At 36.0% G+C, this 23,189-nt stretch overlaps 1 protein-coding gene across 8 annotated transcripts; it reads right to left on the bottom strand.

Moving 5' to 3' along the window:
• Nucleotides 1-350: 350 nt before the first annotated feature.
• Nucleotides 351-21,853, bottom strand: sfi1 (SFI1 centrin binding protein). 8 transcript variants are annotated; one of them, XM_046851423.1, is made up of 33 exons: nucleotides 21,758-21,853; nucleotides 20,659-20,718; nucleotides 19,886-20,053; nucleotides 19,724-19,795; nucleotides 19,472-19,582; nucleotides 18,625-18,719; nucleotides 18,412-18,529; nucleotides 18,228-18,330; nucleotides 14,236-14,392; nucleotides 13,847-14,008; nucleotides 12,863-12,933; nucleotides 12,666-12,758; nucleotides 12,394-12,491; nucleotides 11,481-11,547; nucleotides 10,869-10,999; nucleotides 9,965-10,046; nucleotides 9,424-9,602; nucleotides 9,249-9,324; nucleotides 9,063-9,158; nucleotides 8,641-8,717; nucleotides 8,440-8,542; nucleotides 7,920-8,016; nucleotides 7,389-7,549; nucleotides 7,224-7,298; nucleotides 6,845-6,919; nucleotides 6,585-6,761; nucleotides 6,178-6,407; nucleotides 5,672-5,812; nucleotides 4,720-4,987; nucleotides 4,483-4,552; nucleotides 3,896-4,055; nucleotides 3,704-3,806; nucleotides 351-1,223 (listed from the first exon to the last, which is right to left on the bottom strand). In XM_046851423.1, exons 1-33 carry the CDS (start codon nucleotides 21,823-21,825, stop codon nucleotides 1,101-1,103), a joined length of 3,867 nt encoding a protein of 1,288 aa, XP_046707379.1. In that variant the 5' UTR covers nucleotides 21,826-21,853; the 3' UTR covers nucleotides 351-1,100. The 8 variants fall into 8 exon arrangements, with proteins under 8 accessions (XP_046707379.1, XP_046707388.1, XP_046707415.1 ...); XM_046851432.1 differs by having other exon boundaries at nucleotides 4,483-4,549; nucleotides 21,758-21,851; XM_046851459.1 differs by lacking the exon at nucleotides 21,758-21,853 and adding an exon at nucleotides 21,409-21,669 and having other exon boundaries at nucleotides 19,886-20,034.
• Between the last annotated feature and the right edge of the window lie 1,336 nt (nucleotides 21,854-23,189).

Consider the following 23,189-nt stretch of genomic DNA (forward strand, 5'->3'; position numbering starts at 1 on the left):
CTATTACATAATTTTTACGCCACAGTTTTCTTCAAGAACAGAAAACTTTGCAGCTCCAGAATTTTCAGTAACATGAAAACTTCAGGATGTTTTACATTTTGACTGTTCATAGATGTTATAACAAAACAGAAACTTACTTCTCGAGTGGACATTTTGCAACTATTGATTGTAAGTTACAAATGGTTAAAGGTGTATAACGTTTGGTAAATTGCAGTGGTATAAGAAGAATTTGTACATCAACACATTTATTTGCATATAACTATATGACCAGTTTATTTATTTATTTTTTATTACTAAATTTTAAAACAGTATAAAGCATCATTACTTTTGAACAATAATAAAGATGAAAGTTAAGTGATAACATGTAGTTTATTTGTGTTAAACACACCCACAAACCACAATGTGCTACTGAACTGAACGTTGGACATTTTACGCGCTCAATATTAACACACACACACACACACACACACACACACACACACACACACACATCTCTTATTTATCCTTTTTACATTTTTCTCCCCATATGCATTTTTTGTCTGTCTGTCAGACTATAAGAACCTTCAAAAAACAGGTCTAAGTATACCTCTACTAAACCACTGTAAGGATAAGAGATGCATGTTTTCAGAGGGAATGGTATTCAGGGCTCTGAGCGCATGTGGAAAAAATCATTGTGTGTCACCAACATCTTGCTTCCAGCTTTACCAGAAAATGTTGTGCCTACTGGCCAAAGTCTTTTTAAATGAGAAGAACATATGTTGGTCACATAGAAAGTTTGGAAAATATACAAAAATAAGACGCATCTATTTATAAAAAACAATACACTCGAATGCCTATACATATTACATTTACTTGTTACAAATAAATAAGTAGTTAATATGAACATGTACACTACTTTCAGGTGGCTACTATTTCTACACTCATTCTACATTCCTGAAAAACACATCATTGTACTTCTTAACAGTTTATGTTTGGCAAATAACATCAATTTTTTTTTATATGAATCAGGTACAGGCTTCAAGAAATTCCTAATTTCTCACCTTTACTTGACCCATCTATTGAAAAGGTGCAAAACAACACATGCACAAAATGCAGGATATCTATATATTAATGTTGGCTCTCAGCAGCTGGCTTTCTATACTGCTGATTCTTGCAGCATGGCAGATCATGATAGGCTTCCGTTCAGTCACTTTCTCAGACAAAGCAGAAATGCGGATCTCTAGCTGTAAAAAAATAAATAAATACTAAAGTTCGTAAAATTTGAATTGTACCAAAGACACAAGGCGAATGTGAAATACTGGTTCCCCTTAGAACCTGCCATCTGCAACAATAAAACACCTGACAGCTATTACTTTCACAGGCAGATTTATGCTTAAAATGATCTCCCAAAAGAATGTGTGCTAAATGTAACCCAGAGTTCTTTTCAGTTGTTGTATCAGGCTTTTCTAGCTTTCTTACACAAAGTCTTCAAATACAATTTATTTTTAGTTTAAATGCAAAAACAAGAAAAAGAAATGATGAAAAAAAAACTGTACCCCCACAAGATCGATTTTATATATATACATATACATAGTCAGGTCCATAAATATTGGGACATTGACACAATTCTAACATTTTTGGCTCTATACACCACCACAATGGATTTGAAATGAAACGAACAAGTTGTGCTTTAACTGCAGACTGTCAGCTTTAATTTGAGCATTTTTTGGCATTAACATCCAAATCAGGTGAACGGTGTAGGAATTACAACAGTTTGCATATGTGCCTCCCACTTGTTAAGGGACCAAAAGTAATGGGACAGAATAATAATCATAAATCAAACTTTCACTTTTTTAATACTTGGTTGCAAATCCTTTACAGTCAATTACAGCCTGAAGTCTGGAACGCATAGACATCACCAGACGCTGGGTTTCATCCCTGGTGATGCTCTGCCAGTCCTCTACTGCAACTGTCTTCAGTTCCTGCTTGTTCTTGGGGCATTTTCCCTTCAGTTTTGTCTTCAGCAAGTGAAATGCCTGCTTAATCGGATCCAGGTCAGGCGATTGACTTGGCCATTGCATAACATTCCACTTTTTTCCCTTAAAAAACTCTTTGGTTGCTTTTGCAGTATGCTTTGGGTCATTGTCCATCTGCACTGTGAAGCGCCGTCCAATGAGTTCTAAAGCATTTGGCTGAATATGAGCATATAATATTGGCCGAAACACTTCAGAATTCATTCTGCTGCTTTTGTCATCAGTCACATCATTAATAAATACAAGAGAACCAGTTCCATTGGCAGCCATACATGCCCACACCATGACACTACCACCACCATGCTTCACTGATGAGGTGGTATGCTTAGGATCATGAGCAGTTCCTTTCCTTCTCCATACTCTTCTCTTCCCATCACTCTGGTACAAGTTGATCTTGGTCTCATCTGTCTATAGGATGTTGTTCCAGAACTGTGAAGGCTTTTTTAGATGTTGTTTGGCAAACTCTAATCTGGCCTTCCTGTTTTTAAGGCTCACCAATTGTTTACATCGTGGGGTGAACCCTCTGTATTCACGCTGGTGAAGTCTTCTCTTGATTGTTGACTTTGACACACACATACACCCACCTCCTGTAGAGTGTTTTTGATCTGGCCAACTGTTGTGATGCGTGTTTTCTTCACCAGGGAAAGAATTCTTCGGTCATCCACCACAGTTGTTTTCCGTGGTCTTCCGGGTCTTTTGGTGTTGCTAAGCTCACCGGTGCCTTCCTTCTTTTTAAGAATGTTCCAAACATTTGTTTTGGCCATGCCTAAATTTTTTGCTATCTCTCTGATAGGTTTGTTTTGTTTTTTCAGCCTAATGATGGCTTGCTTCACTGTTAGTGACAGCTCTTTGGATCTCATCTTGGAGAGTTGACAGCAACAGATTCCAAATGCAAATAGCACACTTGAAATGAACTCTGGACCTTTTATCTGCTCATTGTAATTGGTATAATGAGGGAATAACACACCCGTGGCCATGGGACAGCTGAGAAGCCAATTGGCCCATTACTTTTGGTCCCTTAACAAGTGGGAGGCACATATGCAAACTGTTGTAATTCCTACACCGTTCACCTGATTTGGATGTAAATGCCCTCAAATTAAAGCTGACAGTCTGCAGTTAAAACACAACTTTCGTTTCATTTCAAATCCATTGTGGTGGTGTATAGAGCCAAAGAGTGTCGATGTCCCAATATTTATGGACCTGACTGTGTGTGTGTGTGTGTGTATATATATATATATATATATATATATATATATATATATATATATATATATATATATATATATATATAATCTCTTATTGAAGTTAATGTTCACATCTTTCGGAATTCATGTGGATAGTAAAGTATATACTGTATGTGCTTTTAACAGGACATTAAGGCCTTTCTCCCACTCTTGAATGTTCTCATGGATTTCACTATTTCACTTATGAGTATTCCCAAGTTTTTTCCTATCAAACTGATAAACTATTCTGACATGAAAAAAGAGGAATTATATGTACTGTAATATTCCATCTGTCTAATGAATAAAATGCAATGATTCGGGTGTGAACTGGTCTGTAAAAAAAGGGACCATAGTCATCTGCCTGAATCAGGCCATTCCAAAAGAAGCAAGAAATTTGAGTGTGTTGTTCTTATTTGACTCTTTCTGACTGTCTAAGACTGGGGTATAAGAAGAAGGAAAGATAAACACCTCGCTTAATTCTTGTGTAACGTTCTCTCGTTCTTCAGCAGCTGCATCAGTGCCTGTTGTCTGGAGCCAAATTTTCATCACTTTTTGAAGTTTGCGCCATGTCCTGTTTATGAAAGAGACAGATCTTTTATCCAACATTAAGTCTCAACAACAGCCAGAAAAGTCACTGCACATTTGGTACACAGTACATACTGCAGCTGAGTTTTGTCTTGCTGGTATTGCTGCAGGTCGAGTCTGATATTATGTAGTTCCCTGTTCAGAACTTCAATTAAATCACAGGAGAATGTCTGCAGGGGAATGGTCTCTTCATTGTCATCATCCTCCGCATCCACAAAAACACTTTCACATGCACCTACAGGCACAAAGCATGCACAGGTTATTATTATTTTTTTTTTTACTTTTTAAATACAGTCCTACAATGTAGTGGAGACAAACATTTATACATTATGTCTATATCTGCCATAGCAATTGCTTATCTTTAAAAGTAAAAAGAAAAAAAAAGTCAAACTTTTATTTCATGACCTAGACCTGCCTATAACATGCATGAAATTGAAAGACTTCACACGTCACTGCCACACAAATATTTTCATGTATATCATGTATTAATTCAAAACTAGTGTGAAATGCATATGTATTAAAAGGTTAAGACAAGAAATTGTTGCACTCAGACACAGAGTGATGTTACTGACATTTATGTATTATTTATATGATTACTACAAATACTACTGGAACCATGCTATTCAGAGGTGAAGTGAGTCTGTGTTTTGTGTATTGTTTACTTTGGCCAGGCAGGTTAGGTTGGATGAAATCTTGAGGGGAGAGGAGATCCTTGCATCTGGAACTTGTCTGCTTCACATGTTGGAAGAATGAGACATGAAAGAAATGAAAAATGTAAAAGAAAAAAAATTATAAAAGCTATAAAGTGAAAAAAGTAGAAAGAACTAAGAGTTTTGTATGGATTGAGCATGCCTGGTTTAATGGTTCATCAAATGTATATCTATGTCTGCATTACTCACCTTGCACACTGATTTAGATGAAGTAAATGAAGAAGGTGGCAGCAGCACCTCCTGGTTTTCACCACTAATCTTTATGGTGGAGTGTCCTGTAGAACCAGAACTAAAGGCCATGACTTGAGGCCTAATGTTTAGAACTGGGGGCTGCAATGAAGTGGAGAATTTTGGGGGCTGAGGCTGGATAACCGAAAGTGAAACAGAGTTATCTGGAGCAGATGCAAACGTTGATGTGGATTCAGATTTAGTCTGGTCTGTAGGCTGCAACTGAAAACTGTAAACAAGAAAACAAAGCAATAAGGTTAAATAATGTAAGAGATTTTATAATATTACAATCAAAACTTCATGATCTGTACTTGGAAATGTTTTAATATAACTGGTGTATAAGCGTTACACAATGATAAACAACACAGAACCTCTGAAAGATTTTGCCAAATAGAAAATCATCTTATTTGCAAATGTATTGTAAACATACTGTAATTTGGAGAAAGCGGCTTCTCCAGCACAAAAATATTAAGAAAACCCCAACTACGTTTTACAGTTTATATCAGGGACACGGTGACTAAATAATTTATATAAACATAGAATATATTCTTGACTGAGAAAAAAAAACAAGCTAAAATACAAAAATATTAAGTCATCAACTTATGAGCTTTTATATCTTTAATTACTATACTGTAGGTCACATCACTCTGGCAACCATGTTTTTTAATAAATAGACTCTCGCCATCTGAAATTGATTCCTCCTGCATGCAGTTTTATTTAAGAACAAATGCTTGGATTTTTTGGGATAAGCCTCCTGTGTAATGCAATGCGATGCAAAACTGTGTTACAAGCCTTAACAAAAACACTGTTAAAAAAGTAAAATATAAAATTACATAGAAATGTCCAGTGTATATCATCACAGAATTACCTGCCAATTTGTGCTGGTTTGTGATTATTGTGTGGGCAACTGTACCTTGTATGGTGTGTTGATTTGTGATTACTGTCTGTGTGACTATGTCTGCTAGGCTTTGGGTGCTGCAGCAGATCTTTGGCTGGAGAGTGCAATAAGTCCTGAGGTCTTCGTGGTTGCAGCCTAGATGCTCGAACCTGTAACCTGCAGGTTTAATAAGAAGACAGTCATAAAGTGGCAAATTTATTAAATATGTTATCACAATATTGGCCTTAGAAATACAGATATCAGAAAGCTGAAATGTGAATAAGCTTGCTTAAAAAAAATAAAAAATAAAAATGCATGGACTGAGGTACTGCTGATTATCATGTAGCAGTCATATTGACTTTTTTCTGATTACTTATAATAGCTTTTCACACCAGGTCTATCCACACTTATCCACCCATGCAAGTAAATCAGGGATGCCTACATAACAACCACTGATGAACTAAAATGACCCTAAAGCTTGTCTATGTACTTATATAATTTATCTACGTAAATTAGTTACTTGTGCTTTAGGTTATACTTACAGTTTGTTTACAGTGGTATTACCAGAACTCTGCACTGTGGCTGGGCTTCTGATTGGTTGATCTGTGTGACTGTGGGTGTGGCTTTCAGGCAGGGAAAAGGATACACTCTTTTTTGTTTTAGGGGGTCTGTCATTTTGATTTGTCTTTCCGACTTTGAAAGACTTGCACAAGACCCGCCGCTTCCATCGCAAGGCACATCGCCTTACCACTGCCTGTAGCTGCCGTGAACTCTATTACATAACATTTCAAGCATATTTAAAGAAATACATTTCTTTTGTTCTTTTTAAAATGATGCAATATATAATAATACATTAAGCTTGTGCTTAAGCAGCTCATTGCAACCTCATTGAAACAATATTGCAATTATGCTGAAGGCATGCCACTATTTAAAACTCATACATACACACCTGTTCATGGCTGTGCAGAGCCATGTTTGAAGAGAATGCACTCATGTGTGTTGTGTACGTAAGGATGTGGGTAACGCCTTCTCGTAGCAGTTCATCTCTGTAGAACTGAGCAGCTGCTGCAAGACGCCTCTGTTTTCTTTGACACTCAGTAACCCAGTGTCTCCAGGCACAAAGCACCTGCAGTCATGCATAAAAACACACTGAATCCATTTGTCAAAAAAATAATTGTTCAGGCAAACTTTTTGTTGTTCAGGTTTTACCCTGGATTGTAGGTTCAGGGACCAATGCCAAAGGGCCATTTCTGTTAACTCTGCCTCTCTTCTTCTGCTCTGTAGCTGTGATATACAAATACACAGATAAAATACATAAAGTGACCAAAAAAAAAAAAAAAAAATGACATGGTTGGAATCCTACACAGTCACAAAATTGATATTTTATTTTGAAATCTTCTGCTTTGTTGACTTTGTGTACTGTTTACGCTGTATGCACCTGTAAAGCTATCTGCATCACAATATCTTTTATACCATTATGTATTTGTTAATTGTTTTTGTGTGTATGTTTTTGACCTTAATATATTCGATATAATGCATAAACTGTTGGTGGTATCTACAATACAAACAGTGAATCTGTAGTACTTACTTGTGCTTTCCAGAGGCTAAAAAAACGTTGGAAGATTCTTGATCTGTGTAGCTCATTGCTTCTGTTTTTCATTGCCTAATCCATACACATTCAAAATAAATATATCAGGAAAATAAATATGTATTACTGTCTAATACAGGGTGGTAAAGATAGGCTGATGGGCACCTGATAGTGTTTGTGCTGGCAATTATTCAAGATCCAAGCCCTGAGACTCTTTTTGAGCAGAATATGGTGGTGATATCTGCAGGCTTTCTCCATAGACAACCTTTCTTTTCTCACTTCACTGTGTTTCTTTCTCCACTTCCTAAGAACTGCCCGTATCCGAACTGCCAGGAAACACAAATGAGCATGGTTCTGACGCCATAGTGAACACAATGTGGAATACAAAACTAATACTATTAAAATGTAATTCTGAAAAAAAAAAATATGTTGTTTAAACATATTATGTATAATAAACCTCAGTGATATAACAAACCATTTTTTTGAAACACAGTCACAATATTTGCTGTGTCTATAATTTGCCTTATTAAATACAACATTCAGCCAGTGTTAGTTCATAACTCTTTATATTTTGTGTGCATGTGTTACCAAACAATGTAGTTAGCTGAATGGACGTTGAGACAGCCTATATACCGATATACTGGGAAATCTATAGTACGGAATACTAAAAGAAACAAAAATGTGATGCAAAAGTACCTCTGTTCAAGTGGAGTTGTGCGTCTCTCAGTGCTTCCTCCTGCTGGTGATGATGAAAAGCTTTGAATGCTGATCTCTGATGCCACGCTAGCAACACCTGTGCATAAAAAGAGCAGCATTATATGAATTCATATTCCCTATATCAGTGACATTTGTTAATATGTTTAACAATAAGGAGATGGGCATTAGGTAAAAAATTCATGACCAGAGTGGCTTCATTATCCGTATCAGCATATATGTCTGTTAGAGGGGACAATAAAGAACTATTTCTTTACTTGATTTATAATGCAACTGCATTCAAGATAACCTCAAGCTAGAAACCCCTTATTCATCTTAGTCACTGTAGGATAAAGTGTATATGAAGCCTGTCTTGAGAACATAAGAATCCAGGTGTAAATACAAACTAAACGGGACCCCAGTAAATTTTTGAGAGAGGAATATTAATAAGTCAATAAGATGCTTTCAATTCAAAACCCGAGCCATCATCCCACACTAGTCATGTAAAAGAAGTCAAGACCACCTTGGACAGTAAGCGATGTTGGTAATGACAGTTTGCTCTTGTCTCTTTTTCTCTTTCCTCCACTGTCAGGCGTACATTGCTCCTCCAAATGCATAGCATCCTCCTGTAATGCGTTTAAAAGCAAACATATAAAAAATAATAAAATACATAAAACATAACAAAAACAACATTCACAACAGCATTGCCGTGTACATGGAATACCTGAGTAGATTTTTCTGATGTTCTTGGTAACGGTTTTCTACAAATAGGTTGATCTGCTGTGTCTGGGCATGGTGTTGCTATGCATGTACACACACACACACACACACACACACACACACACACACACACACACACACACACACACACAATGATGAAGATACTAATCTGGATTGATATATAGGAAATTAAAAGGAAATATGTTTTTATTATCAATAGTAAAAAAATATGTAACATTTTAACACAACTGCATTTTCACAGACATTCTAAAGGTTCTAAAACTGTAAAACCTAGCTTGTGGTTTGTTACCAATTTATATTTCAGAAACCTTTGATTAATTATTACTTTAAAATGGGAACTAAAAAATGCATACTATTATCTATTGTCAATTGTCTAAATACTATCCATTTTTATGAATACTTTACCTTCCATGCCTTAAATATGTGCTTGACCAGCCCTCCTTCATAATATGCATCAATTTGCATCAATCGCCTGTTTTTCTCTCTTCGGCAATCGGCATACTAAAAAGAACAAACAATCAGGATCATATTCATTTATGCATATTGTGACATAAAAACACACCTGCAGTTGTTCATAGTAACCGTTAGTACCTTGCGCCAACCAATTAGAGCTCGCCTCATGCACTGCAGGCGATCATTGACCACTGCTTGCTCAAATAGTCTCTGACTGAATGAAAACACACAACCAAACACAATATTACACACCCACCCCAATGAGTGAACAATAAACAGTGCATCAAGCTTGATTTCAATGTCTGTGTAACACCTCCTCTGGATATTGCTGACACTGTTTTTCCACTGCTTCAGTGTGCTGTGCAGAAGTGTGCATCTGTAATGTGATGCAGCCTTTTCTTGTTTGAGCCTTTCATCTCTCTGCTGATACATCCTGCAAAGCCACCTAGACCAGGCTCGGGACACACACACACGCTCTGCATGTAGCACAGCCTGAGGAAAATAGATAGATGTAGGGGGGGACATTCTTTTATTAAAATATTTCTACTGGTTACTGTAGGTTTCTACAAATTTATTATAAACAGAAATACAATATTAGTAGTAGGGTATTTCCCTATACAAGTTAAAAACACTGATTCACACATAGACACTACAAACCCCTAAAGAAATTGTAAGTGCATCAGCAGGAGTATTACTAAATATTGGTGTAATTTTCTGTGGGTAGCAAAATCTATTTAACTGAAAATTTTGGTTCCATAAATTAAAAAAATCTCTTCTTTCACACTTTAAGGAAATTTTGTATGGCCATTTATACAGGTAATGATGCATGTATATCTTTGGTTTTCTCTGTTTACCATTCTCTCCGCCAGTCTTTGGTCTCTCTGATGAACACAACGTTCCCACCAGGTATAAAAAGCCCAACTGTACAACTGCTGTCTATACAAGTAACATAAAACACACACAAAAAAGATAAAATCATAAGATAGCAGCAAATTCCTAGTGACCATAAATTTGTGCTTTTTGATCATCATATTCGCCACTTATTCACCCTTTTTGCTGTTATAATAACCTTCACTTCTCTGGGAAGACTTTCCACTAGATTTTGGTGTGTGCTTGTGCAGAATTTGTGCTTTTTCAGCTACAAGGGATTTAGTCAGGTACTGATGTAGGGTGAGGAGGCCTGGGGCCATAGTTCCAGTTCATCTCAAAGGTGTTTGGTAGGGTTGAGGTCTGAGCTTTATAGCAAGCCACTCAAGATCTTCCACTCCAACTCATGTAAGTCATATCTTTATGGAGCTTGCTTTGTACACTGGGACATTGTCATGATGGAACAGGTAGCTTTTTGTATAAATTCCTAAATCTAATCAGTTAATCTGCTGGTTACAATGATAATGCCTTCAGCCAGTTCCTTCTGAGATATCAGTCTAGCAATTTCTCTCATACAAATTCCCAAACAACCCAATAGGAGAGGCATTATATCTTTCCTTCTTTTTGGCTGATCTAAATTAAGTAGGATTAAGCAACATCAGGTATTTATGCACAAATCTATAACTGAGAAGCCTGACACCAGTAATACATGTGCGATCTAACCCACAGTAACAGATGTATAATCACATAAATGAATAAACAAAGGTACATTGGTAAATTGGTACATTGTGATTTAATATCATAAAGCATTGAACAAAAATATAAAAATATATTAGTGGCCACAAGTCAGGGGTCGAAATTATTCTCATGTTTACTCTTTTACACACTTACTGATGATACTGTTCCGCCCTTTCTCTCATCTTCCTGTGCTCTATTCTTTGCACTGTAAACTCTGTCCATGATTTCACACATTTTGGAAGAATTCGGCTTGCAAACCACGAGTCAGCACGTGCCGCTAAATCCTACACACAAACAAACAAGATAAATAGGTTTCATGTGACAAGTGTTTTAACCTTTTGTTTACTGTTTTACTGTTTACTGCCATAAGCATTTTTTTTATATACATCTTTTTTTCTCATATATATCTCATATACATCTTTATATATTCTTACATTTTAAATAGTTTTATATTTTATTTATCTGCCTTTTTTTCTTTGTTTTATTTTTCTCCCCATTCTATTCCCTCATGCCGGACCGTCGTAAAAAGCATTTCACTGCATGTCGTACCCTGTATGTATGTGTATGTGACAAATAAAATTTGATTTGATCTGATTTGATTTGATTGATTATGCTGATGTTAACTGCACCATAGAAGAGACACAGTGGTTTAAGATTGAGCAGATACAGTGGGGGAAAATCATTATGTGAGTTTACCCCCTTAATAACAATCACTTGATTGAACTGCAGAAAAAGCATGGGTGATGAAATCTGAATAAGATGTACCTGCATGTGTCTGTGCTCGTTGCTGTGCTCCATCCATCGGTGAAAATAAACTCTCAGCACTGCAATTCTGAACGTAAACACAATGTTCTTAACATTTACTTAAGTCTGTTTTAGATACTTTACAGCAACTCCAGTGATGATAAACTTGATGTTGGTCCCTGCTGTTGGGCATCTTTACCTTAACCTGAGACCTAACTGCTGATTTGAGGATGTATTTAGACTGTAGTTAATTTCAACAGTCTGCTGCACTGACTCAAAACTACAGTTTGCATTTTATCACCATCACTGCACACCTCAACATTGTTTGGCTGTAATAAATAGACATTCAGTGCCACCCAGATGAGGATCCATTCCTCTTGAGTCTGGTTCCTCTCAAGGTTTTTTCCTAATGCCATCTCTGGGAGTTTTTTCTTGTCACAGTAGTCACCGGCTTGCTCATTAGGGACAAACTTACACTTATAAAGAACAATCTTATTCATTCTTTATTACCACATTACTTGTATAAAGCTGCTTTGAGACAATGTCCATAGTTAAAAGCAGCTATAAAAAATACATTTAATTGATTTCAAGATGCTTATGAATGCAGGTGGAAACAAATAAAAACCAGAATCCTGATTCCTCTGGCATCCCTGCTACACTACAGCATGCAACTTTATGCTTTTATCCACTGTATTTTACTTGTAAATTAAGTAGGTAATTCTCTCTCTTTAAAAAAATATGCTGCTTGCCAATGAACTTGCCTTAAAAAAAAAACCCCCATTAACATTTTTGGCCTTTCTCAAATATTAAAACAGTGTTTTAGATGTTAGGAAAGGCCAAAAACACTATGGAGATCCAAGAGGACTGGATTAAGACATAATGCCTTAAACTAAGCCCATGGTGTTTAAAATAGTAGTGATCATTAACACTGAACCTGTGGTAGTTCACTGCTAAGGTGATTTGGGGTTGAAAACTCATTTCCTCAATCTGCTCCAAGCGCAGCTGCCAACGCTTCCAATATTTCACCATTGTCTGCAAACAACCGACAACGAATAAAATAAAAATGCCCACACAAGATAATAAATGCAATAGTAAATGTACAATCACACAAAAGTTTTCACACAAAGCATTAAAGATACAACACTCTAATAAGGCTGGAGAAAAGCTACATACATTTTACACAGAGTAACTATTAGTTTTTCTTACCGTGTGTCGATGATGCATTGCACTAATGTTCTTGTTCAACTGATGCGTTTTACAGCAAATTGTATTCTGAGCAAAACCTTTAAACCCTACATGCTGAAAATGAATATAAAATAAATGAGAACGCAAATTAAAATAGCGGTTTCACTCAAGAACTGCCTGTATTTGAATTTCCAAAACAGCTGACAGCTGTTTCTGACCAGCAGATGAAGGTGTCGATGTTGAATGGCAATCTGTTCTTTCTTGGCCTTTACAGAGCACATGTGCACATCTACAAAACAGATAAGGAAAGTGTAGTGCACAAGTAAAAGTTTTAATTCAAACAACCAAATAGACAAAACATACATCTCTAGAATCTTTAATGGTTTTCCCTCAAAAGAGAAAATGTATTAGAGTAATCAAGTTTTTTCTTTCTTTCTTTCTTTCTTTCTTTCTTTCTTTCTTTCTTTCTTTCTATGATTTTCTGCCTAATTTAGTCATGGCCTAACAGACAGCTCTCCCCTTTCAAACAACAGCTATCCAATCAAAGAGAGCGAAGGCTATCATGTGCTTTCTATGAACCACCTGCAGCCAGCCAACTATATCTTCTTGGACGGCTTGGCATCTTTTTGAATGCCCATGATTGTCTAATTTTGACGGCCAATTTTGACCCTCTGAAGCCACTGGCCACAAACAGCTGTGGTATCATCGGGATTTGAATTCACATTCTCCAGATGATGGATTGAGCACTTTTCTGTTTCCACCATTTTCCACTTGGGATTCCATTATAACTATTTTCTATTAACATTAAAATAAATTCAAGTACAGTTATATCATCTTTGACTCTTGACTACATACAGCTATGGCATCATCAAGGTTTAGGGTTACTATCACCTCACCCTTAAGAAATTATACAAATTTAAACCATGATACTGTCACAGCTGTTTGTGGCCAGCAGTCATAAAGAGTATTACTGGCTGTGGGTGGGGAAAGTAGGGTTAGAAAGTGCACACAAAGTAAAGCATATAGGTAGCACTCTTCTCCAAGACAATTTTGGTTCCCTACATATTTGAACAGAGAATTCCAAAGGCAGTGTCTCCGGGTCTCAGCAGAAGAACATTAGACAAGCCTAGGCTCAGGATATTTGAAGAATAAAATACATTGGAATAAACAGTACAATTTTAACTATATGCATATAAGGATACAATTTCTCCAACATGAAAATGCCCGGCGTTGAATGGCATGCAGTGCTTGATTCTCTGCCATCTTTTTTTTCACTTCTTCAGCCTGTCTGTTCTGCAAAGCTCTGTGCCACAAACACCAGTACCTCTTCAACACAGAGCAGCGCCATACACTGCTAGCTACAGCTGTAAGAAATGAACAACTTATAGCATAATATGGTGAAAGAATTTTTGTAATAAATATCATTTTATCATTTTTAACAAAGATGTCATAAATACCAGACATGGGGTGTGAGCTAGCCGATGAGCATTAAAGTGACATAACTAATGACTCAATATGAGATTCACAATGAATTAATGAACCATGCATTTTTATAATAAATAGCTGAACACAAGTTGGGTAGGTCTGGTACCTTTAGCTTCATTCTTAACTTTCTTGTGTTGAGTGTATGCAATCCAGCATTGCAGGACATGTTTCTGAATCTGCTGGCAGTACTGAAGATGTGCTCTAGCTTCTTTCTCTCTCAAGATACGTGTCTGTGCATATTTCTTTTTCCACTGCAGCCACACCTGAAATTAATATGCATAATTCAGTCAAATTTTAAATATGGATTGAAATTTAAATACACAATTTAAATACAAAAGAAATATATTGAGAATTGTCAGTTTTAGAAATAACAACTACTCTCACAGAAAGGTCTTGCTATAAATCTTCTCTATTTAAAATCCATCGGCCCCAGTAAGAAAAAGACAGCAGCACCAGGAAGTGAAACATATTTGACTAACTTTCATAAACATCTGGCATGAAACCTCTATCACTTAAGCTATACATAGGTTTCATAACTAGTTAAATCCAGAGAATCTTGCCTTTCACTTCACCTTCATTTTGTCATACAAGAGGCATAACCTTGTTTAGAGACATTGAACAGGGCAAGAAAAAAGTTCACAATGATGACACTGGTGTAAATAGAGGCATATGTTATAGCATAAAAACAATTTCTAAAAATTCAGATGTCTGATAACACTAACAAATTAAAGTATCAAAATAAATGTTTATTTTAATATTGTAGTAAAGAACAAAAGGATATTCAACACAAATAGTGCAATTCCTATATTTTACAAAACCAACACATTACATATTGATGCTGAAGCAATCAATGTTGCTAGCTAAATATAACTAACAAGAAAATGACAGTTGAATACATATAGAAACAGGTTTTACATTATATACACACACCCACACAGTGCAACCTCGATACTCATGGGGTTACGTTCTATGACCCCTCACGAGAAAGAAAAAATTGTGAGGTTTTGACTATCATTTTGGTGGTTACTTTTTCAATGGGAATTCTACATGTACTGTAAGCTCAACAGAAATTGTGATTTACTTGTCATAAATGTTCTGTTTACTACTTGAAATGAATAATACAATAATAAAATAGTTTCGTTAATTACTGCCTGAATTAGGTGTGGCATGGAGGTGATCAGTTTGTGGCACTGCTGAGGTGGTATGGAAGCCCAGGTTTCTTTGACAGTGGCCTTCAGCTCATTTGCATTTTTTGGTCTCTTGTTTCTCATTTCCCTCTTGACAATACTCCACAGATTCTCTATGGGGTTCAGGTCTGGTGAGTTTGCTGGCCAGTCAAGCACACCAACACCATGGTCATTTAACCTTGGACTCACTGACCTTGGACTCACACAGTCTACCAACACCTGCAGATGATATGACTCCCCGAACCACCACTGACTGTGCAAACTTTACTCTGGACCTTAAGCAAATTAGATTCTGTGCCTCTCCACTCTTCTTCCAGACTCTGGGACCTTGATTTCCAAATGAATTGCAAAATTTTCTTTCCTTTCATCTGAAAAGACGACTTTGGCCCACAAAGCAACAGTCCAGTCCTTTTTGTGCTTTGCCCAGGTAAGACACCTCTGATGTTGTCTCTGGTTTAGGAGTGGCTTGACACAAGGAATGCGTGAGTCGTAGCCCATGGATACATCATGGATGTGTGTTGTGGCTCTTGAAGCACTGACTCCAGCTGCAGTCCACTCTTTTTTAATCTCCCCCAAATTCTTAAATGGGCTTCGTTTCACCTTTTTCTACCACATTTTTTCCTTCCATTCAACTTTCCATTAAATGTGCTTGGATACAGCACTCTGTGAACAGCAGCTTCTTTAGGGATGACCTTTTCTGTCTTTCCCTCCATGTGCAGGGTGTCAATGACTATAAGCCGCTACTTTTTTCCCACGTTTTGAACCCCGCGGCTTAAACAACGAAGCGGCTAATTTATGAATTTTTCCTGGGTTTTTCTCGGTTTCACAAACTTCAAGCCAAAAAACTGAACCCCATAACATTAGACCAATGAAATTTCCGAACAGAAACGAAAAAATGCACCTCACCTGTGTTCTGAGCTGCACTGCATCGGGAGAAAAAACTTTTGAAACGCATGACGATGCCAAAAGATAAACTCCCGAGAGAAATTGTTGTAAAAGAAAAGAGGGAGACAGTGAACAATTACTTTCTTGGTAGGCTACTGTTTAGATACAAGCCGTTGTAACGCTTTGAATCTGGGTGAAGGAATAGCTCGCTAACTCCAGTTGCAACAGAAATCATATAAGCACAGACAGGTTTCCAAAACTCGTGCTTTTTTATTTTTCTTGGCAACAGCGTTATGGGTTAGTCAAAGAAACTTAGAAATGAGCATCAGAAAATAATAAGGACATAATCCTCGTCTTGAACACACAAAGTAATACCGGAAGAATGCAGTGGCATGCTATTCCCAAAATACCGCTCTGCTCTAAAGGAAGCGCAACATATTTAACCCGTTACACCGTGTGTAACGTGTCTTTCATTAAAGCCTGTGTAAAGTACATTAGTGTAGGCTTATTTATGTTAAAAATAAAAATATTTGTAAAATTCAGTGGGTGCGGCTTATATATTTATAGTCCGGAAATTACGGTGTGTGTGTGTGTGTGTGTGTGTGTGTGTGTGTATGTATATATATATATATATATATATATATATATATATATATATATATATATATATATATATATATATATATCCTTTATTAAAAAAGAAAATCCCAGGAAAAAAACTAATGAGACTGGACTGGACAAGAATTATGGTAATAAGTCAGTTTGCCTATTTAAAGGGTGAAAAGTAGTCACTGAACATGGACCACAGAAGCGGAAAGTGTCTCAGGAAAAGAATTATAGACAAGCATGTTGAAGGTAAAGAGATTGATGTTGCTACAGTTGACTAAAGTTGCACACACTATTCTGAAGTTTAAGGTCCACGGGACTGTAGCCTATCTATGTTGGATGTAGACGCAAGAGGAAAACTGATGACAAATTGAAGAGATGGATAATACAAATGGCAACCAAAGAGCCCAAAACAACTTCCAAAGAGATTATAGGTGAACTCAGAGGTCAAGGTATATCAGTGTCAGATTGCAACATCTATTGCTGTTTGAGCCAAAGTGAGACTAACTGGAGCTTTTTGGCAAGTCACATCAGCTCTAGGTACACAGATGCAAAAATAAAGCATACAAAGAACATGGGAAACATGGAGGAAGCTTGTTTATGTACAGAGTATAAAGGCATTCTGGGGTGAAATGTGCTGCCCAGTGTCAGAAAGCTTGCTCTGAGTAGCAGGTCATGGGTCCTCCAACAGTATAATGACCCAAAACACAAAGATAAAACCACCCAAGAATGGCTAGAAACAAAACATTGGGCTATTCTAAAGAGGCCTGAGTCCTGATCTAAATCCTATTAAATATCTGTAGAAAGAGTTGAAACATGCAGTCTGAAGAAGGCCCCCTATTTACTTATAATATATATAATTTTTTTTTTTTTTTTTATGCTTCTGTTTAACCACAATTCGAAAGTGATGTCTGATTTCCAATAGATATTTTCAGTAAATCTTTACTTTATTTTTTTTTTTTACTTTTGTCAGTTTTTAAGTTATTTCAGTGACCATAGAGGGCAGTTACCTCCGAGTGTGTTCATCCGCTCTGTAATATAGCATTAGCAACCGTTTTAAACTATTCTTGATTTTGCTCTGTTTGTGTAGCTCTCCCTAATCAGAGAAGAGCAACAAAATGAAGAATGAACTACATAAACCCTATATTCATCGAGCTCACTTTGTGCACAAGAACACTTTAATGCTGGAGCAGGTTCGGGTCTCCTAATTTAAATTAAGGGTATAGATGTAATACAACTGCATCCAAAGACATCCTATAAAACTGTCTCTCCAACTTAGTGGTAAAGGTTTGGGAAAGAATGTGGCACATACGGCTCGGCTAAGTCATGTTGCCTAACACAGTACTTTTATTCATATAGTGCAGATATTGGATGGGAACTGGCAGATGGGGATCTCATAATTTTATAGATATACACTTACTCTGCTCTGTACAGATACAGTCCATTGCTGTAGAGCCAAATCTGCATGAAGCTGCTCTGTTGTGCGTCGCTTTAGTGCATTTTGCCACACACTCCACACCCACCTATCACAAGACACACATATAATCAGCTGCACAGTTCATCACATTAACCCATGTTTGACAATGAGAAGACATAAAGCTCACTTAATCTTTGTGTGTCTGTGGTGTTTTAGGGCTGCGTCATACATCCCGTGCTTTAAATGTCTCATTCCGACATACAGCTCCCAGCCTTCCCACACGGCACGCATCCGATGTTGCTTTGCTGTAACAGCACACAATGCCACAAATCTTTACAAAGGGTTAACATCCATGGTGTATATTCACTAATGCATACTGTAATTTGCATGCTTAATATACCAAAGAGTAACGCAGTCTTCAGCTTTTTATTCTCTTCTTTCTGAATGTACAGATATTCACACCAGGCTTGGTACACTTTATTGTACAGGACATACCTGCAGTAAGAGAACAAAAAACAGGATAATGTGCTCCATTAGTGTTTTGAGATTTTAGATATCTCTGTATATATTCTAAATAGAAGCTTAAAATATTCACAAATGCAGTAGGGCTGCAGCTATCGATTATTTTAGTAATCGAGTATGCTACTGACAAGTCCACCAATTATTCGAGGAATCAATTAATTGGTTTCCTTTTTTAGAAAAAATTGCATTTTTATTGCTGAAATTGCAATGTGTGAAATCTAAACCCTTATTAAGGTTAATGCACTGTATGATTTTTACTTTATGTTTAAGTTTGAAATGATCTCAAACTTTGGAAACTTTCTATTGTGTACTTTGGCTTGAATCTTTTCCTCGCCCCTCGCTGTTTTCTCTCCGTTCCTCCAATTGTCATTCTGGAGCGTCTTGGTATGGTACCTGTCCATGGGTCTCATTTCTAAACTTAGCGTAAGCACTAAACAAGGCTGAAAACACTTTCCACACAAGGTTGTGCACGGACCACTAAATTTGCCTGAATGCTTTATTTTTTTTTTTTATTAGAATTACTTGAGTTACTCAAGGAATCATTTCAGTCCTACTGATTTTTTTATATATATATATATATATATATATATATATATATATATATATATATATATATATATATATATAACATTAAATAAAGCTATATACCTAAAATAAACCAGCATGATTTTACCTTTACAATGCTAAAGTTTTATTTGTTAACAAACAACTTATCTATTGCTTACTTATAGTGACAATCGGCTCTAATCGTCAGCGTCCACTCTCGCCTGGCATGCCACCACTCATCTTTCCAGGCGCTCAGAACCTTCCTCAGGACCACTTTATTGCGGTGAGACCTGGGAAATGACAGCCACGTTAAAACCACTCACACAACTACATAATGTAGTGATTAATTTTTAGTTTCTATTGTTCTTGTTATTAATTATTACTAGCTTTTTTACAGAATCCAACAATGACACCATGGCCAAAAACTGAACCTGGCCTGTGACAAAGTGATTCGTCCAAAGGTCTTCTGAATCCAGAGGTGAAGAAATTTCCGTGCAAGATGCCTGCACACACAGTCAAAAGCAGCATTGGTTTTGGCACAATCACAAAACCACCTTCTTGAAGAACATTCTGTTGCATTAATGATTACTAACCGTATCCTGAGCTCTTTGAGTCGTCCACCTCTGTTCCACGTGTATCCCACTCTGTAGGTGACATTACGGACTGGTGTGTTCCTCATCAATCTCTTTGCAGACGAACCCCGTTTTCCACATTGTGTTTTTGCTTTTTGCATAGTTGCAGACTGAAATAAAAGCACATACCTGCATACATACATAAAATATAACGATAGACCAACAAACTAATAGGGAATTGTTTTTATGAGTTTTATGTTGAAATAATTAAATGTATTAAAAAATATATAATTATTTATTATAAAATGAAGTAAAATGTTAATACAGTACAGTTCTGTGTACATAAAATAGCATTTTTTTGGGTGGTGTCCGTTTATCGTGGTTTTTCATTAACCACATTAACATGTGATTACTGTAATTATATATATATATATATATATATATATATATATATATAGGATGTAATGGACTTTTTCGGTACAGGGCTTTAGGCTCAGTTTGTGTACCGAATGCAATCCTTTTTAGATGCTTAACGTAGTCACAAACTGAGATCCCTCAGGAACGTATAAAGTGGCAGACTGAATTTTTTATTATTATTATTATCAAACGTGAAAACATACACAATGCCAGGGGTATAAAAAAATTAAGAAACCAAGTATCTAATTATATATATCTTAAAATTATTATAAATACAAATCAAAATCTTTTTCATATTGCAGCTCAACACCTTGTTGATTGTAACTTAAATTATTTTAACATAAAAAAATCTTCATAATTTAATATCATACACTTACAAAGGTTGATGACTGACTGAAACTTCAAACTGCCAACAAAACCTGCTTTCATGAGAAAATCTGTAAACATATTAAATGATCATTTGCTACGGATGCATTAGATCAGAATATGTAGATGTGCATTACAATATAAATATGTGCATCAAACTAAATTTTGTGTTATAATTTACAGGGTTTTTTTCCAAACAGCAAATAATTCCCATAATGTTTTCGTGTACAGTTACTCCCTGGAAGGGGCAACAAAAAATCCAAAACAAAAGAAAAGAAATCTAGCTTTTGATAGCTTTAGGTTTGTCTGTTTTATTCCCTTGAACTGACTTTAGTTTCCTGATGCGGTCAGGCCAGGCGCACTTTTTTTTTAGTTGCGCGTCCAATCCTGCACTTACGGTATGGGTGCTGCGAGCGTTCAAGATGGATGCAAAGACGCTTCAGAACAGCGTTTTCGTCATACTTTTGCTGTTTACGGTGGCCCAAAATATATACTGTATACTCCATAAAATGTGATTTACCAAAAAAACAAGACAATAAAGACACACAAATGTAATGTTTCTTTCCATCATAAGACAAATAATACAATTTTCACAATTGTAATGTTTATGTTTGGGTTAATATATATATAAATAATGACCCTATCACTATATTATTTGTCAAGTCATTTACGGTACAGTTTTGGAGAAAGGTAAAGGTAAAATCTCCCCCAAAACACTCGTAAAACATGTTGCTTTCTGAGACATTATAATAAAGCAGTACCTCCAGCCCTCCCTGACTCCAACCCATGCCACTGTGTTCCTGTTCGCCAAGTCGCTACCTTGACAACTTCAGTCAGACAGCGAGTGCAAACATTTCTTTTTCAAATGAATTGTGTAATAAATCCAAAACATATTATTAGGCACAATTTACTGACACTTCCGTGAAGTATTCATCACACTAGAGCCATTTCTACAGGAAACCCAAATCTACAACAAACCATAACTGCCGCGTCTCTGAATAAACATCCGCCTGCCTCTGTCACAATAAAAGCCTCCGGCCCACATGGCTCACCATTATACACTCTACAGGGAGAACTTGTGAATGGTGAAAATAATGTTATACTTCTCACATGTACATTATTCTTTGAATATCCCAGCTTAGAGAGGTCAGAGCGGAGGGGCTGCTCTGGTACAGCATCACTAGATCAAAATAGGGTTAAGGGCCCTGTTTAAGAGTCCAACAGTGGCACTGAACCAACAAGCTTCCAATCAGTAACCCAGAGTAAATATAAGCAAACAAATATATACACAAATAAATGCATACATACACGCAGAATTAAATACATTATGTCAATAAAAAAACTAATATAAATTGTAATTATAAATTATAATAAAGTATGGGAAAAAATAGGAAATACAGAAACAAATGAACACATACATAGATATTGGTAGACAAAAATAGCATTTATCTCTACATTTATTTAGGCTATTTCTGTATTTCTACAATTATTTGTGGTTTTTGTTTTTTTGTTTGTTTGTTTTTGTTGTTTTCACTTTTTCCATAGTTGTGATCTAACAAAGCTGAAAAAGCTGAAGCAATGCCGCTTTTTGATTTTTATTTGGAATTTTTATTTATTTATTTTTTTTATTTTTTTTTTTGCAACGACAGCACATTCTGGATTGTTCCCCTTACACCACACCAATTTGGCAACTATTTCAATGTTTCGTTAATCAAAAAAATGGCATCATAATATGCTGAGTTTGTTTCTATTTTTTATTAAAGTTATGTAATAGCTGCAAAACATGTTATTTCCTGTTATCACTTAAATAATTGTTAGAATCATCCTCTTACCACCTTTTTTCCCCTCTTGTTCTTGTTCTGTTAAAAATAACAAAATACAGTATTTAATGACGCAGGGAACTCATACAGGCATACTGAAGACTTGCTTTAGTTTAATTTTCTTTACTTCGTATTGTTACCAAGCACCAAAAATTGAGACTCCTTCCAAAATGTTAAATAAACAGAACATGTTTTTAACCTGTTTAGATCACCATTCCTTATAGAAGTTGATGTTATAGAAACCACAATGATTTTTTTATTATTATTATTGTCAGGGTCATGTTGTTATACAAAAATGAAGCATTCTGACCAAACAGATTTTAGTATTTCTGCTGTTTTGAAGCCTGGGCAATGTCCACTGTTAAAATTGTTGTTTTAATACATTGAATTTGATATCACTGAGGTATAACAGTTTATACAATCAGCATTTGTAGAATTCGTCAGATTATATTTAAAAATACGTATATACTTTATTTGTTTTTACGTTACTTTTTTTTATCTTTCTATTGTATTTCTTTCATGTTTACAAGTCGGACAGACAAAAAAGCATTTCATTATATGTCATACTCTGTATGAATGTGTATGTGACAAATAAAATTTGAATTACCCTCGTTAAACTCAATCTATTTGCATATTATCACTGTGTTTAAAAACAAAACAAAACAAAACAAAACAAAACAAAACAAAACAAAAACACCATTTACTGTATTGGTATCGGGAAT

The sequence above is a fragment of the Silurus meridionalis genome, chromosome 1 (assembly GCF_014805685.1).
Source record: "Silurus meridionalis isolate SWU-2019-XX chromosome 1, ASM1480568v1, whole genome shotgun sequence".
Taxonomy (NCBI): Eukaryota; Metazoa; Chordata; class Actinopteri; order Siluriformes; family Siluridae; genus Silurus; species Silurus meridionalis.

Excerpts from the sequence above, each read along its gene's own strand:
- sfi1 (XM_046851423.1), bottom strand. The coding sequence starts at position 21,825 with ATGCTGTACCAGAGCAGCCCCTCCGCTCTGACCTCTCTAAGCTGGGAT. Across the intron at positions 18,530-18,624 it reads GAAGACTGCGTTACTCTTTG|CAAAGCAACATCGGATGCGT; the intron begins GTATATTAAGCA and ends GTGCTGTTACAG. Across the intron at positions 4,988-5,671 it reads AAATCAACACACCATACAAG|TTTTCAGTTGCAGCCTACAG; the intron begins GTACAGTTGCCC and ends TCTTGTTTACAG.